The following is a 16,059-nucleotide window of genomic DNA, read 5'->3' on the forward strand; positions in this document are numbered from 1 at the left end:
CATGGCTCACCTCCTTCCGTAGCAAAACACGCCTGTCGCTATGGCCTAGCGAGAGCGTTTGCGTGTTATTGGGGGAAAGATAACCCGAGGTAACCTCCGACGGGCGTGAAGGCAAAGTCAACACAGGCCGCGGCGACCCGAGCAAAAGGGGCCAGTCAGCTGAGCTCGTGACTCCCAACGCGATCGCAACAACAACGAGAATGAAACGGAGGAAAAACATTCACGGTGATCAATGGAGAACGCTCGCCGTTTTTTGAAAAGTACACCTACGTGTTGGTGAGAGGCGTCAATGGGGCTGAGAAGCGGCGAACCCGTCGGACTGCAGAGCTCCGGGAAAGGGTTGGGGATAGCGGGAAGGGAAGCGGGACGCACATGCTGCTCCTCACGCAGGCACCTGCAGGGGGAGACACACACACATACACGCACCAAACAGTCAAGTCTCTTGTCTGAGCCAGTGGTTCTTAACTCTTTCACTGCCAGACGATGTGCAAAAATGAGTCTACTACAGTGCCAGGGTTTTTGTCATTTTCATTCAAACTGCACAGAATATTGAGATTTAGGACTACATAAACATTCAATACTGCGTTAGAAACTTTAGACTTTTTTTCATCAGAAAAAGAGTTAGTTCCGAAGTTATATGGGTCTAAAGTTATCAGAGATTGAAATGGGGGCGGCTGTATAAAATACAATACATATTGATTTATTCCAAAATGGAACTGTATAGTGCCACTTAGCAGTTTTTTTTACGACGATACTAGTGCAGCGTGTTCTACCGGAAACAAATGCCTTGTGTGTTCTACATACTTGGCAATAAAGATGATTCTGATTCTGATTCTGATATGGTGCTTTAACAACAGATGAAGTTGTCACAAAGTGCTAACATGGACAAAAGGCAGCATAGGAAACCTTAGATTCTCTTCTTTCATCAGAAAAAAAAGTTATTTTCTAAATGATATGGGTCTGGAGTTATATGAGCTTGAAATGAGGGTGGCTGTCCAAGATACAATGCAATACATACATACTGGTTTAGATAGCACTTTAACAACAGCTGAAGCGGGAACAAAGCGCTTGGATGGAAAAATAGCTGGCTATCTGTTGGCTGTCTCGCTATCTATCTGTTGGATATCTAGTAGCTAGCTAATTGGCTGGCTATCTATTTGCTATCTAGCTGGCTGGCTATCTGTTAGCTATCTATCCGGCTATCTATTAGATATCTATTAGCTATCTATTAGCTGACTAGCTATCTATTAGCTATCTGGTAGCTAGCGAGCTAGTTTTCGATCTGAGTTACTTCCGGTTAGCGTGAACGCTGGCGCATGTGGCTTCCCCTGCTCACCCACAGAAAAACTGATCATGTGACTGTAAAGTGACCTTGAGAGTTTTGAAAGGCGCTTACAAATGAAATGTATTATTATTATTAAACAAGGGAAATGCTGCCGCCTTGTGGAAGGGTAAAATATTGCCAGAGAACTTGATTGTCACCCAAACAAGAGAAAACAAAACCAGAACAAATTCGGGAATGGGGCTCTACGTCATATTTTCAATTCCCGAATAAATTCCCGAATGGCAGTCGGTAGCGTATCTCTTACCTGACGGCCTGGATGTGCATGGGTTGCGAGTGTCGCAGCCTCTCCCCGGCGGCGACGGAGGGGGGCGTGTGACGTCGGACGGCGGGGCCGTGCCGGACCAAGGGAACGTGCATAAGTTGGTGGGGGGGAGGCGTGTGGCCGTTCAGAATGAGCGCGGTGTCCGCTGCTGTCGAGTAAACGCTCTCCATGGACGAATTCATCTCATTGACGAGCTTCTCCAGATCCACGTCGTCGTCTATCAGAAAAAAAAAAACACCTGTCAATCAAACTTTTTGGAATCACTCGTTTGAGGTCAAGTTCAGGATAAAAGCCAACAAAAAGGCACTGATATGTCCCAAAATCCAAGAACCTTTTGACCGATAGTTGTTCCGAACCAACCCCTGCACAGAATTTTTAACATTCCAATCGGCAGGGGAGGAGGTAAATAAAAATTGCAGCAATCTAAGAGCACTCACCAGGCTGAACGTTCACAACAAACACCAACGCGGGGCAGCCGAGGACACGGAGGACACAATACGTGCACGTAATTATACAGTCACATCCAAAATGTACAACATCTGCGGTCCAAGTGAGCTTGAAGAGGTAGGGGGGTCAAAGAGCCACTCTGTCCTCAAAGCAGCAGGGCGTCAGCTCCGCTCGGTTCACAAAGAAGAGGCCAAGTCGAGGTCACGAGGTCATTTAATGTTCAAGGGTTGGGACGCAGGGTTACGAGAGGACGAAAAAGGAAGGGACGCGGCTATGATGCAAAATAAACAAAATATGCCATGGCTCAACGGAATGACTTGGATGAATCAAAGCATTTCAGTCCTTCCATCTTTTTCTAAAGTGGCCATCGTAGAAAAACATGTAGACCCCCCCCCCCCCCCCATTGTGACATTTAAAGGACAACCGACGTCTCCGGACAAGTTGTGTCCATAATTTGTAAAAAGGCTTCAAATGACTTCTACTGAGCGTATTTTACAAAGATTGCACCGCATATAGCTATATTTTACGTTTTAAGACTCGCGTTGAATATTCAGGAAGTCTTGTTTTTGAGTTGGTGACGAGTCCGTAAGTGACGTCACTGAAGGAACGCCCCTGACCGAAAAAAAAGACACATTGTAGTAGTCCTTCCATCACGTCATCGTATTTTGCTGTACTTGTTTGGTCTGAAAACCTCATGTTGCATCAAAAAGTCTCCAGAAGAGGGCGACCAAGCTCCATGGAAGGAATTTTTCAGCCTGTGGAAATGGGCTGATTAATTCCTCACAGGAGTTTGGACGCCATTTTCTGCCTGTTTTTTGGTGATCCATTTCCCCACAATGTTGCCTCAAAATGGCACGGAATAAATTCTTTAATCGATTGCAAACATGTATGCTTTCCTCTTCAGAACTATTTGAATCATATTCATAACTGGATGTGTAACAAGAAAGCATATTCTCCAAATCTGAAGCCATTGTTTTGATTCTCCAGCAATGCAAGATGTTTTGGTGTGACGAACTGGGGGCGAAAATGCCCAATTCGCAGCTCAATTTTTTGCAGATTTTGGACACTTTAAGTCATTTTTGTTGGTGTTTTGCATTTGACTAAAAATATCAGCCTGCGTGTTTTGGGTAGTTTAGATGCTATAAAACGTTTTTCTGATGTCAGTTAGGAAACAAAAAAGTGACGTCGGTTGTCCTTTAAAACCCTGTCTGTAATTTTTTTTTTTTTAAACGAGCGATGACAGCTGTCGCAGTTGTAACATCACTTTTCGGATTTGGCCCCATGAGCCAGATGCCGTTTGGAATTCAATCCGGCCTATCGCGTCGCTTTCGGATGATAACGAGAGAGTCGCTGGCATTCATCGCCCTCCTCCCAATGGCCCAAACAGCACTTTTGGTTTGTGCCAGAGAAGATAAAGAAAGGCTTTCTCTCTTCCTCTCGTTTTTTTTTTTCGCCGGTTCGGAACTGCAGCCTCCGTCTGGCCGGCATCTGGCTACAAAAGCTCCTGTGCGAGCGCAGCCAGGACATTCCAACGAGATCCCAGGATACAGTGAATGAGTGCTCTCTGTCCCTGGCAGAGGCAGCCTGCAATCATTGACGGGCAACTCGGAGGTCAGATGAGCAGCGCCGGCCGATATGGCCTCGGCTAACTTATGGCGGATAACATTGAACGGTTTGTGCGTTTCGCCTCAAGGGGTGCGGCCGCGCACTTAAGAATCCAAATGCTGACCTCCCATAACCCCCCCCTCGAGGCCAAGGTAAATATAAAAAGAACACCATACAGCAGACAAACGCGTTTTTATATGGTCCAAAATAAAAAAAAAAAAAAAAAAAAAATGATTCAGTGGCTGGATATTTTTTAGATATGTATATATTTTACACATACAGTAAAGTCTCGTTATATCGATATTCTCGGAAGTCGGAAAAAATATCGATATAACCGCACTATCGATATATCCGATCCTGCGGGCATGTAATTTTCTCCTTGAGTTCATAGAAATAGTATCGTAATAAGCAGTACTATCGATATAACGAGACTTTACTGTATATACATATATATCTACATATATCTGCATATACATCCATATACATCCATATATATACATCCACATATGTATACATATATATACATCCATATACACACATATATATATACCTCCAGATACATATATATATATATATATATACATCCATATACACACATATATATATACCTCCAGATACATATATATATATATATATATACATCCATATACACATATAATATACATATACAAATATATACATATATACACATACAGTAAAGTCTCGTTATATCGATATTCAAGGGAGTCCGAAAAAATATCGATATAACCGGGACTATCGATATATCCGACCCTGTTTGCATGTAATTTTCTCCGTGCGTGCATAGAAATAGTATCGATATAACCAGGACTATCGATATATCCGATATCGATATAACGAGACTTTACTGTATATACACATAATATATATATACATATTATACTTTATACAGTTGATTTTTTTAACGGCAGAAATGGAAGAGAATGTCTATCCCCTCACGGAACTGTTAAAGAAGAAACTTAATATTCCATCAAATACAAAAACGAAATAAAAAAAATAACAAAAGGCCCAACTCATGAAAGACCGCAGAGCCCCGAGGCAAAGCTGCAGGACGGGGCCATGTGAAAATTAAAAACAAGCCAACTGGATCGTGTAACTTCCAAGAGGTTTCCTAAGGACACTACTCTGAATATGAAAATGGCTGCAAAGAGGAAAAAAAAATGCTCGAAAATGCTCCCCTTCCGCCTCGACAAAAAAAATCTTTCAATCAATTCAATCTCCCAATATTAATACAGTAAAGTCTCGTTATATCGATATTCAAGGGAGTCCGAAAAAATATCGATATAACCGGGACTATCGATATATCCGACCCTGTTTGCATGTAATTTTCTCCGTGCGTGCATACAAATAGTATCGATATAACCGGGACTATCTATATATCCGATATCGATATAACGAGACTTTACTGTACTTATAACTGTAAACAAACCACAAATGATGGTTCCAAAACACTAACGCGCATGCAACCAAGACTTGCGTTACTTCCACTAACAACCCAGGCTAAACTTAACATCTCCTTGACAAAGTATACAAAGATGTGAGCTTTTCAGTCACGATAAATCACTTCAACACACAAACTGGACACCAATCACTACTTTCCCATTCGCCAGAGCTTTGCCGCCATCTTGTGGCATCTTAACGCATCACTTTTTTACGGATTTATTTCAATGTGATGAGCAAATAATAATAATACATTTCATTTATAAGCGCCTTTTAAAACTCTCAAGGAACTTGACAGTCACAGGATATTTTTTCTGCGGGTGAGCAGCGGCAGCCACACGGGCCAGCGATCACTCAACCCAGAAGTAACATTATGGCTATAATCATTGTAATAGAAACAAATGACAACAAAAGAAATACAGTGGGACTTTGGCTTTGAACTTAATTGGTTCCCAGACAGAGTGTGTAAGGTGAAGTGTGTATCCCAAAAATTAATTTCCCATAGGAAACCATTAAAATAAGAATAATCCATTCCCAGGTCCCCATAAAACACAATTTTCTACTTTCTAATTTTCTAAGCCTTAAAACTACACAAAATATACCTCATTTTATATATAATAAATGTGCTATAGTATTATGATTAAAGAAATAAACTGTACTGTACAATAAAGTCATTTTATTTACTTTTGTGATGTCGTTAATGGCTTGATGGAATGGAGTGTCCGGTTTCCTCAGCATTAAACACTTGATGAGGACATCGGCTTCTTTCACCATCTTGAGGAATGATCCCTTGCAGGTGATTTCTCTGTGATAATTGTATCTAGTTCTTCATCAATTGTGATCTGTTTAGATCTAGCTTTATTCGTCTCGCAGTAGACATTTACATTTCACAGCAGCAAAGTTATGAAAGGAAGAGGAAAGGAAAGAAGAAAGTAGAAAAATCAATTCATCGTTTCAAACGCTCCTAAGTCACCTTCCTCTCTCTGGGCCATGTTTACAAAGCGCTTTGCCTCGACGGTTAGATTTACGACATCTCCTCTGCTTCCAGGCAGTTCCACGACGACCGAAGGGATTACTGAGAACGTGGCGCAAAGAGTCAAATGTGTTACAGAGGTCACAAAAAAAATGGTGAGTGGAGATTGTAACTAGTATTTGTCTAAAAAAGCTCTACATCTGGAAATCCGAAGGGGTAACGTGTCATCAATCATCTCTAGCTCGGAGGAGACAGTGACGGACAACTACACCCGCCGCGGAATTGAATTTCTTAAAGAGACAGGACAGGAGAGTTACCATGGTGATGTGGCAAGTTTGGATGGGCCGAGCGCTGAAAGCCTGGAACAATCAGCTCCTCAGGCCTGCGAGAAGAACCGCGGTCCATGCCCTCCTGCCAAATAAACAAAACAGGCAGAACAAAACAAAACAAAAAAAGATGGTTTTGAACGCAGCGTGTCACAAAAGGCCATGCGGGAGGTGTCGGGTGTCAAGATATTGAAGTGAAGCAAAAGGAGGCGGGTTATTTATACCGCGCTCAAACAATAGGCCGCTTTCACGCCTCCCGCTCTGCTCTCGAGGAACACTGAGTGACACACGGGCGATACTTTGACCCCCGTAGCACTGGAACTTGGTGACCTGCTGACCTTTTTTTTCCTCTCTCTCTCTAGTTCTGTCTGTCATACACCCACACAAACACCGCCACATATGACAACTCACTGCGGGCTGATCAATCGCTATTCGAGCACACTTCAACCATCGCTCACAGTAAAGTTCCTCACGCATTGGGTAATTCAACGCAGCCTTGAGTGAGGGAGAAAAAAAAAAGGGGGGGGGGGGGTGAGACCAAAAAAATCTCGACTTTTCGTGGAAAGCAAAGAACGCAATTGTTCCCGGGAATTACTCGCGGCCAGATGTCCTCCTGCAGATACGCTCGTGCGCGAGATATGATTCAAAAACATCCATAAATGCCAAAAAGTACAATTTACAACTATAACAAGTTGCGGGCCAAAAACTTTCCAAGGAAGGCAACTTGACTAGGACGCAGGAAGTTTCTCCGGGTGCCAAATCGGGGCCCTTTGAATTTCAAATGGATTCAATATAATCATCACGAGAGTGCGCGTGCTTAGCGCGGAAGCCATTTTTGATGACGGCGGACCGGTTCGTGTCACCAAAGATGCGGAGGCAGAAATGTTTGTTTTGCCTTCACGTACAAAAATCTGCACATAGGGACAACTTAGAACATAAACTGAAAACCATGAAGATCAATTACCAAAAATATCCGAAAGGGTGAGTCCCTAGAATTTTTTTAGGGGGCTCATAAAAGGAGTTTAGCCAACTGGGATGGAAGTCAAACTCTGAGTCTGAGAAAAAGTCTGAGCTCATTCACTGAGATTGCCAAATTTATTCGGGTTTTGTTTTTTCGTGCTTGGGTGCCGATAAAGCGCTGGCCATGGCCTCTGGCAATGTTTTTTTCCCTTTCCACAAGAGGGCAGCATTTCCCTTTTTTCCATGTTGGCACTTTGTTCCAGCTTTGTCTGTTGTTAAAATACTCTATAAACCAATATGTATGGATTGCATTGTATTTTCGACATCCGCCCCCATTTCAAGCTCAGATAACTCCAGACCTGTATAATTTAACTCTTTTTTTCTGATGATAGAAGAGTGTAAGGTTTCTTACGCTGTATTGAATATTGATGTATTGTAAAACTCAATATTCTGTGTGTCCTGGAATTCGAGTGACAATGACAAAAACCCTGGCACTGGAGTGGACACATTTTTGCACGTCTGGCAGTGAACGGGTTAATCCTCTTAATAATAATAATAATAATAATAATAATAATAATAATAATAATACATTTTATTTCTAAGCGCCTTTCAAAACTCTCAAGGACACTTTACAGTCACGGGATAAGACCTTTTTTTTCTGCGGGTGAGCAGCGGCAGTACTTTTGCCTCAAAATGAATGAATAAATTAAAAAATAACAACAGTAAATCTAATGAACGCCATATGCTGCTCTCTGTGACCCGATGTTGTTTTACACGACTGTAGTGACTTTTCCCGCCATTTGCGGCCATTTTTTTCCCGCAATGCCACCATCATTGAACCGCGAAGTAGCAAGGGATGACTGTCAAAAAAAATCCACCCACTCCAGTTCGACTTTCTCTCGCAAAGCTGCCGTACTTACTTGGCAAGCGCGACTGGCAAAATGATTCCATGGCAACCGACGCACACAACCTCTAACCTATGACCCCAGATCGCGGGGAAGAAAGAGGGGGAATTGTAGTCCCAGCCCCGAGACGCATGTTGGACGTTGTCTGGCAATGGTAAGAGACTTTGCTTGATGTTCTTCCCATGTTCATCCCATGACAGACAAGACACACACCTGGAATGCGGCCCAGACGACCAAAAACACGCCGACGGCCATGTTTTTGATCGTATTAAGTATGTTTTGAAAATACGAGCTTATCAAGACAACACCAACTCTGCGGTCGAAAGGGTGGAATAATTGTGTGCCATGCTGTGTCATGTCAGTCTTTACATAAAACACACACACACACACACACACAGCAAATGCTATGACCCACTTCTCTCCCTCGCACTACCAAAGCCCCCCCCCCCTGCCTTACTAGATGCAGGCTGGAGGAATGTTGCTCTCGACGGGGATTCAATTGACTATTCACTGCAGTCTTACTGGTGCAGAACTGGAACTTTCCTGGAAGCTAACGTGCAAGCCATTGAATTTAGCCGTTAGCATTGACTTTCCGTTGATAAAAACTGGGACATTTTTTTAATAGCGAGAATCTCAGCCACCTCTTTCAAAAAAAAAAAAAAAATAACGACAATGGCGAGCTTACGGGCCCGTGGCATAACAAAAGCTTGTTATTGTTGTTGCGCCACACTCTATTTATAGACTCTGGCCGTGCTCCTTCGAGAAATTCTTTGCATTACTGGTGGTTGAAGTGGAGAAAATCCCGCAGTCCAAAGAAAAAAGAAGAAGAAAAGGCTCCTTCTGCAGGGAATTGGATGTTAGAAATAGGTCTGAAACGAACCTGACATTTTATTTTATTTTTTTCCAATCCATCAACAAACCTTGGCACCCATCGTACCACAAGCCAATCCGGTGATCCCATTTTATGTCTTTGCATTTATGACCCACACACCACCCCACCCCACCCCAATCCCATTCATACTCTTATGTGATGCGGCAATTTGACTGTAAGGGAATAATCCAACCATAACATTTAATATCGTCATTGTTTCCGATTTTAAATCACGATACACTCACCTGGTAGTTTGAGTGACACAGGAAGTAGTCAGGTCCTCCCGCTACGGCCATTTTGTTGGTTCAGCAACCCCCCCTGACACCCGCCAGTCGCGCCATCCTGCGGAGAAAACAAGATATAGATTGAATTGACTTTGTAACTTAAAAAATTAAAATTTAGAAATTAAAAACATAGAAATTACCAAAAAAAAGGAGCGGGGTGGTACATTGCTTGTGGAAGTGACCATGGCAGCTTAAAAATAACATTGTCTTGTCGAGTGAGATTTGTTGTAAAGGGCGAGCAGAGTTCTGTGCGTTTGGCATATGCTTCGAGAACGATGACGGGAACCAAACCAAACCCGACACCGCCACCCCCACCCCCTAAAGAAAAAACTAAGTCTGCAAGTGCGAGTGAAGGCGCATGCATGGATGAACATGTGCACACCAAATCCAAAGTAAACACGGCCATTGTGCGCGACGCACTCACACAAGTCAGTTCCTAAACAATGCCTGGGGGGGCTTACGACTAAATAAGAACCCCCCTACCAGCCGCCCACCCACCACACTCACACACATAGTCCATCACCCTTCGACCCCAACCTCCTCCATAGCAGCACATGACCACTCGCCACCTGCAGGCCACATCATAAAGGCAAGGGGGGGGGGGGGGACTTGAAATCAAGAGCGGGCTATTTTAACTGCGCCGTGTCGCATTATCTACGAGTAAGCGGGGCTTGGGCAAGTTGAGAGGACGAGAGAGGTTGTGGTTGGGAAGCTGATCGACACGTAACCAAGCACACGCGTGCATGCGCATGCACACGCATACACAAGCATGCACAAGCATGCACAAGCATGCACACGCTACCCAATGAAGCGCTGCTGGATTTGGTTTTTGTGTTGTTGTGATTGGTACACTTTGGCGGTCTATGATTTTCTGATACTAAAATCGAGCAGGAAATAGAGGAAGGGCAGTGGAATGAAATCTTGGTTTCGGGATTTACTCTGTTCTAAAAAGTATGACTAAAACTAAATTGTTTGAAAACCAACAATATATAATAATAATAATAATAATAATAATAATAATAATAATAATAATAATAATAATGTTAAAAATATAATAACAAAATCAAAATAATAATAATAGAACACACTAAAGTGTTAAAAATAATAAAAATAAAAATACAATAATAATAATAATAATAATAATAATAAATCACAAATCATTATAACATAATAATAATAATAATAATAATAATAATAATAATAATAATAATAATAATAATAAATGTAACCAATGAAACAATGTTAAAAACATAATAAAATATCAAAATAATAAAAACATAATAATAGTAAATTTAACTAATTAAATAATGCTAAAAATAACAAAAATAAAACAACAGTGATACCTTGGCTTACGAACTTAATTGCTTCCTAGACAGAGTGTAAGGCAAAAAGAGTGTATCCCAAAAATTAATTTCCCATAGGAAACCATTAAAATGGGAATTATCCGTTCCCAGGTCCTCATAAAATCTAATTTTCTACTTTCTAATTTTCTAAGCCTTAAAACTATACAAAATATACCTTATTTTATGTAGGTATGTATGTATGTATGTATGTTTTAACCTTGCAGTCTACACTCTGCCTTTTAACTATCAAAGTTGAAACCCTCTCTCTGTTGTCTGCCTGTCTCTTTAATGTTTAAACCACCTCCCTTCACGGCTGCGTTCTTGACCAGTCACGTAGCTTTAACCGATGACTGGGGGCGGGGAATAGAGGACTAAAACAAGTCGGCTGCCATTTTCTTGTTAGGAGAACGGGCTCGTTCACGAACGACACGTCACTCATTGTGGCAGCTCCGTGTGTATCCCGAAAAATAGTTTGTTTGCCAAGGTAAAATTTTCATAAATTTAACGTTCGTAAACCTAAAAGTTCTTAAGCTAAGGGGTTCGTTAACCGAGGTATCACTGTACAATAAAAATATACAAATAATAAATCACAAATCATTTCCAAAATTGAGCACGCTAAAACTCAACACAGCATCCCTGAAGGGATTGTGTTCCACCTTGAAGGCTCCCCACTGTACATCTCACATGTTGCGGCAAAGGCTTATGAGTCTGTTGACACCAATCAAGCGGCTGGCCAAAAGGGCAAGCCGCACCGCTAATAGGCTTTGAAAGTGAAGCCAAAGCTCAGAGTGCTTGACATTTGCTGACATTTGTGGTCCCTTGTGCAAAGAATGGGACTAATTCAGCTTTGCCGGTCCCAACCAGGGGGAGAGCCCGAGAATTCAATGAGAGGCGAGGGCGCTTAATCATACCGACGCGTATGAAGTATGCCAAGCCAGGTTGTTATTGTTTCGCCTGTTGACGTAAAAAAAAACAAATACGGGATGCAGTTGAGTTGTATTTAACTTTTCGGTACAATACATTACCACTACGGTGCCTAATATTGATCACCGCAGGCCTGCTATCCTGCTAACATGATAACATTGAGAAATACTTGCAGAAGGATTGGTGAGCTGGGTCTAAAAACAAATGGTTACATTTTATTCGCCATTTGAGTCATACTTATACATATATTATATTTTGAGCCACAAAATACAAAAAAAGACTCACCTGTAAACTACGAACCACCACAACTCCGAGTTGCAAGTCGGAGTGGACAACCTTTAAGGGCTTTGCGTTAAGCCTGAATGTCACCTGATCTTAAACATACCATAATGCGACGGCAAGGCGGTTATTGTTCAGAAAGAGATTCGACCATGTTGCATTCTCGCAAGATCAGAGCATCCCTTAAAGGACAACCGACGTCACTTTTTTGTTTCTTAACTGACATCAGAAAAACGTTTGTATTGCATCTAAAATACCCAAAACACGCAGTATGATATTATTATTCAAAAGCAAAACACCAATAAAAATGACTTAAAGTGTCCAAAATCTGCAAAAAATTGAGCTGCGAATTGGGCATTTTCAGAAAGTCCCGCCCCCAGTTTGTGACGTCACGCCAAGATGTCTTGCATTGCTTGAGAATCAAAACAATGGCTTTAGATTCAGAGAATATGCTTTCTTGTTACACCTCCAGTTATGAATATGATTCAAATATTTCTGAAGAGGAAAGCATACATGTTTGCAATCGATTAAAGAATTTATTCCATGCCATTTTGAGGCAACATTGGGGAGAAACGATCACCAGAAAAGAAGCACAAAATGGCGACCTCCTGTGGCCACCTCCATTTCCACAGGCTGATAAATTCCTTATATGGATGTTGGACACCCACTTCTGGTGGCTTTTGGGTGCAACACAAGGTTTTCAATACATTGATGTGATGGAAGGACTGCTACAATGTGTCTTTTTTTCAGTCAGGGGGCGTTCCTTTAGTGACGTCACGTACGGACTTGTAAAAAACTCAAAAATAAGACTTCCTGAATATTCAGCACGAGTCTTAAAACGTAAAATATAGCTATATGCGGTGGAATCTTTTTAAAATACGCTCAGTAGAAGTCATTTGAAGCCAGGTTACAAATTATGGACACAACTTGTCCGGAGACGTCGGTTGTCCTTTAAGTCTTTTGACGAGACTTTTTCAATTGACTTTTAATAAGTCATGGTTCAAAATATTTATATTTTTTCAAACTACTGATGATATTGTGACAGTGATTGATAGTGACAGGGACAACAATTATAATCTTTAAACTAGAATGACAAAAAAATGTGTAGTCACCTGTCGCTAATTCAAGAGGACAAAAAAGTTTTTCAGAGTCAACGAGGTAACTACATTTCTGTGTAGCTCTTTCTCTAGTATCTATTTATAATTGTATTTTACTTATTGTATTCTATTTGTGATTGTATTTTATTATAGTACCTTGAGCGCTTTGAAAGGCGCTTAAAATGAAATGTATTATTACCATTAATATTTCGATAAATATGCTTTTAGTTTATTGGGGGGGGGGTGCTTTTCATTTTTTTTAAATAAAACACTGTTTTTACTTTGGCTGTGCTGCTATTTTTGACAGCAGCTTGATAACAGAGAGCCATTATTGCATTGCTGCTTAAGTGTGCTGCATATTCATCAATGTCAACAGTAAAAAAAAAATGCACGGGGTGGGGGCGGAAGTGTTGGGGGGGGGGTAATTTTGAGCAATTCTTTGCTGGCGTTTGTCAATTTCGCAACCTATGGGCATTGTATTCTCCCTCAAACAATACAAACAACAGGTTTCTAGTGAAGGATTATTTCAAATTATAATTTCTTTAGTTAAACCTCTGCCATGGTGATATGTCATGAAAATAATGAATAATGATCATGATTTGCGTCTTCAACAATGTAATGATGTGCATCTTCAATAATATGTGTCTTACGCCATATTTACTCCAGCCTGTATAACCTTCTGATACCCAGAGTGAACCAAATTCATTCATGGAGCCATCTATTAACCTTGATAGACTGCTTACTGGAGACTTTCTGGAGACAGACTGATAAAAGCTAGGAATTGTTTTGGAAGAATGCCGCCACGGTGTCGTGCCATAGTGTGGATACTGCTCTTCTGATGAAATAAATATGTTGTGCGTCCATGATGTGAACACAGTCGTGATCGTGCAGCCATGGCCTGTAAATCATGTGTGTCCGGAATATTCTGCAAATAAACACTTGGAAGGTACTGCTCATCGACTGCAGCCTTTATTTGGATAACCAAAACACTCATCATCCGATTATTAACGAACACGCGGAAGAAAGAAGGCCACTCTCCTCCAACACTAGCTATTACGCAATTCTCGGTGTCATTCCAAAAGCAATCACGTCGCTCCTGTCACACGTTTCCCCCCCCACCCCCAGTTCGGCCGTTTGCTTTTAAAACGCCCCGTTCAGAGTTCACTTGCAACCCGAGCAAAGTTGCGACAAGGTAAATAAGTTCTTACGGTGGAGGAAAGCGTCGTGAAGGGTTGCGGCGGCGTCCGGGCAAGAACGTCGAAGGAACCGGCGAGCCTCGAATGTCCTCCTATGGATCTCCACACGCATTGCTCACACTTCCTCCACCCCCTTCCTCCTCCTTTCTCCTCCTTTTCCTCCTCCTCAAACTCTTCACCTTGTCCGCCCCCTCCGTCTCTGCCTCCGCCCCATACCCTAACCACCCTCCACCCCCCGCCGCCTTCTCGGACGCACAAACTGTGCGCGCTCACGCATTCAGATAGCCCCGCACGCGCATTGACCTCTCCACCAGCTGACGCGCGTTCACGTCTTTAACCCCCCCCCCCCCCACACACACACACACACACAGACACACACAACTTCCCCCCACCACCCCCCTGCCGGGTGCTTTTTCTCCAACGAACGTATACGTGACGTTGGAATGTTGAGAGGAACAGGACCAGTTGTCTACTCAGGCGGTTTTGGACCCTCCCCCCATGAACAATATAATATAATAACCCATGAACTTATTAAAACGAATATAGAATGCCTCACACGTTGAATAAATACATTGAGAAAGCAACCCATCCAAAAAATATTGTTACAGCATTGAAATGACAAAACGTATATGTATTTGTATTCGCCATTTTGGACATTTTTAACCTTTTCGATACCATAATATGAAATTTTGATTTTTGGAAGAAATTTTATTCTGAATCATTTTATTGGCTCCTAAAAAAGGTGTATCAATGAAGAAATGCAGATATAATAATTATATTTTGACAATATTTATATTATTGATCGTAAATAAAATAGTATTCCGCATTTCTGTAAGTTTTATAGATAAAACCATAGATGAAAAGTTTATACATCGGAATACAGAGGAAACCCATTTTATGGATATTTAGGAACAAACTAATTATATAAAGTAATTTGCACTCACAATTTTCGTCTGTTTTATGCGGCTCACAAATTGTTCAGTTTGGAAAAAAACTTTACACACACACACACACATAAACACACAGAGTCCCAGACAGAATAGAAAAAGAAGTGAAAATAAATCTATTTTGTTTTTCCAAGATGATTTAGAAAAAAATAAATCACTTTCAAGTGTCAATACAAAACTGCAATTGGAAACTAATTCCAAGCCGGTTGATGTACTTCCAAGTCTGAACGCGATTGCTCAATCATCTGTGCGGCGGTATTTTTTTCCGCTAAAAACATTTTGTCCATGCTGCAAGCGGGTAGCCCCGACTCCCCCTTGACTCAGTGACATAATATTGCATTCCGCATCTAATGTTCAAGCTAATGACAGATGTCACAAAACGGTGAACGGTGGAGACGCTACATTTCCAGCTCAAACCGTTCGAACTCCAAGCAGGGCCAATTTTTAGCACGAACAATCAATCGAAGCAATGATATCATAAAGTGAGTGGGTGGGGAGGGTGGAGGGGTACTAAACACAAGAGCATTTTAAAGCACAGCGCCTTCCAGGAAAGTCTATGCGCTTTGATGTAATACCCCCCCTACTGTAGTGTCCCACTGCTGTGTTTGTTTGTATTCATAGGTGTTGTGTCATTGAGTTACGCAATGACACAAACAGCTTGATCATTCCCACTAAAATGGGTCAATCCATAAACACATGGTCCTGAGTTTTGTTTTCAAAACACAGAAGACACGTGACTGCCATAAAAAAACCCTGGTTGAGAAATAGATAAGCGGGCCAGATGGGTTTGCGGGCTTTATCAAGGCCGCAGGAGGTTTATACGGCTGACACCCCCCC

At 41.7% G+C, this 16,059-nt stretch overlaps 1 protein-coding gene across 2 annotated transcripts in view; it reads right to left on the minus strand.

Annotated features, from left to right (window-relative positions):
* LOC148882800 (growth factor receptor-bound protein 10-like) overlaps nt 1-14,438 on the minus strand; it is a 38,498-nt gene extending 24,060 nt beyond the window's left edge. Inside the window, exons 1-5 of one of the 2 annotated variants that reach the window (XM_089023097.1) lie at nt 14,288-14,438; nt 9,398-9,494; nt 6,408-6,501; nt 1,590-1,824; nt 271-394 (exon numbers count right to left, since the gene is read on the minus strand). In XM_089023097.1, coding sequence (XP_088879223.1) covers nt 271-394; nt 1,590-1,824; nt 6,408-6,501; nt 9,398-9,448 — 504 coding nt within the window. In that variant the 5' untranslated portion in view covers nt 9,449-9,494; nt 14,288-14,438. Of the gene's footprint in view, nt 1-270; nt 395-1,589; nt 1,825-6,407; nt 6,502-9,397; nt 9,495-14,287 lie in introns of those variants that run through there. The other variant, XM_089023098.1, reaches the window with a different exon arrangement.
* Nucleotides 14,439-16,059: the final 1,621 nt, after the last annotated feature.

Source organism: Hippocampus bargibanti, linkage group LG20, assembly GCF_051943395.1.
Source record: "Hippocampus bargibanti isolate YZ-2025 linkage group LG20, ASM5194339v1, whole genome shotgun sequence".
Taxonomy (NCBI): domain Eukaryota; kingdom Metazoa; phylum Chordata; class Actinopteri; order Syngnathiformes; family Syngnathidae; genus Hippocampus; species Hippocampus bargibanti.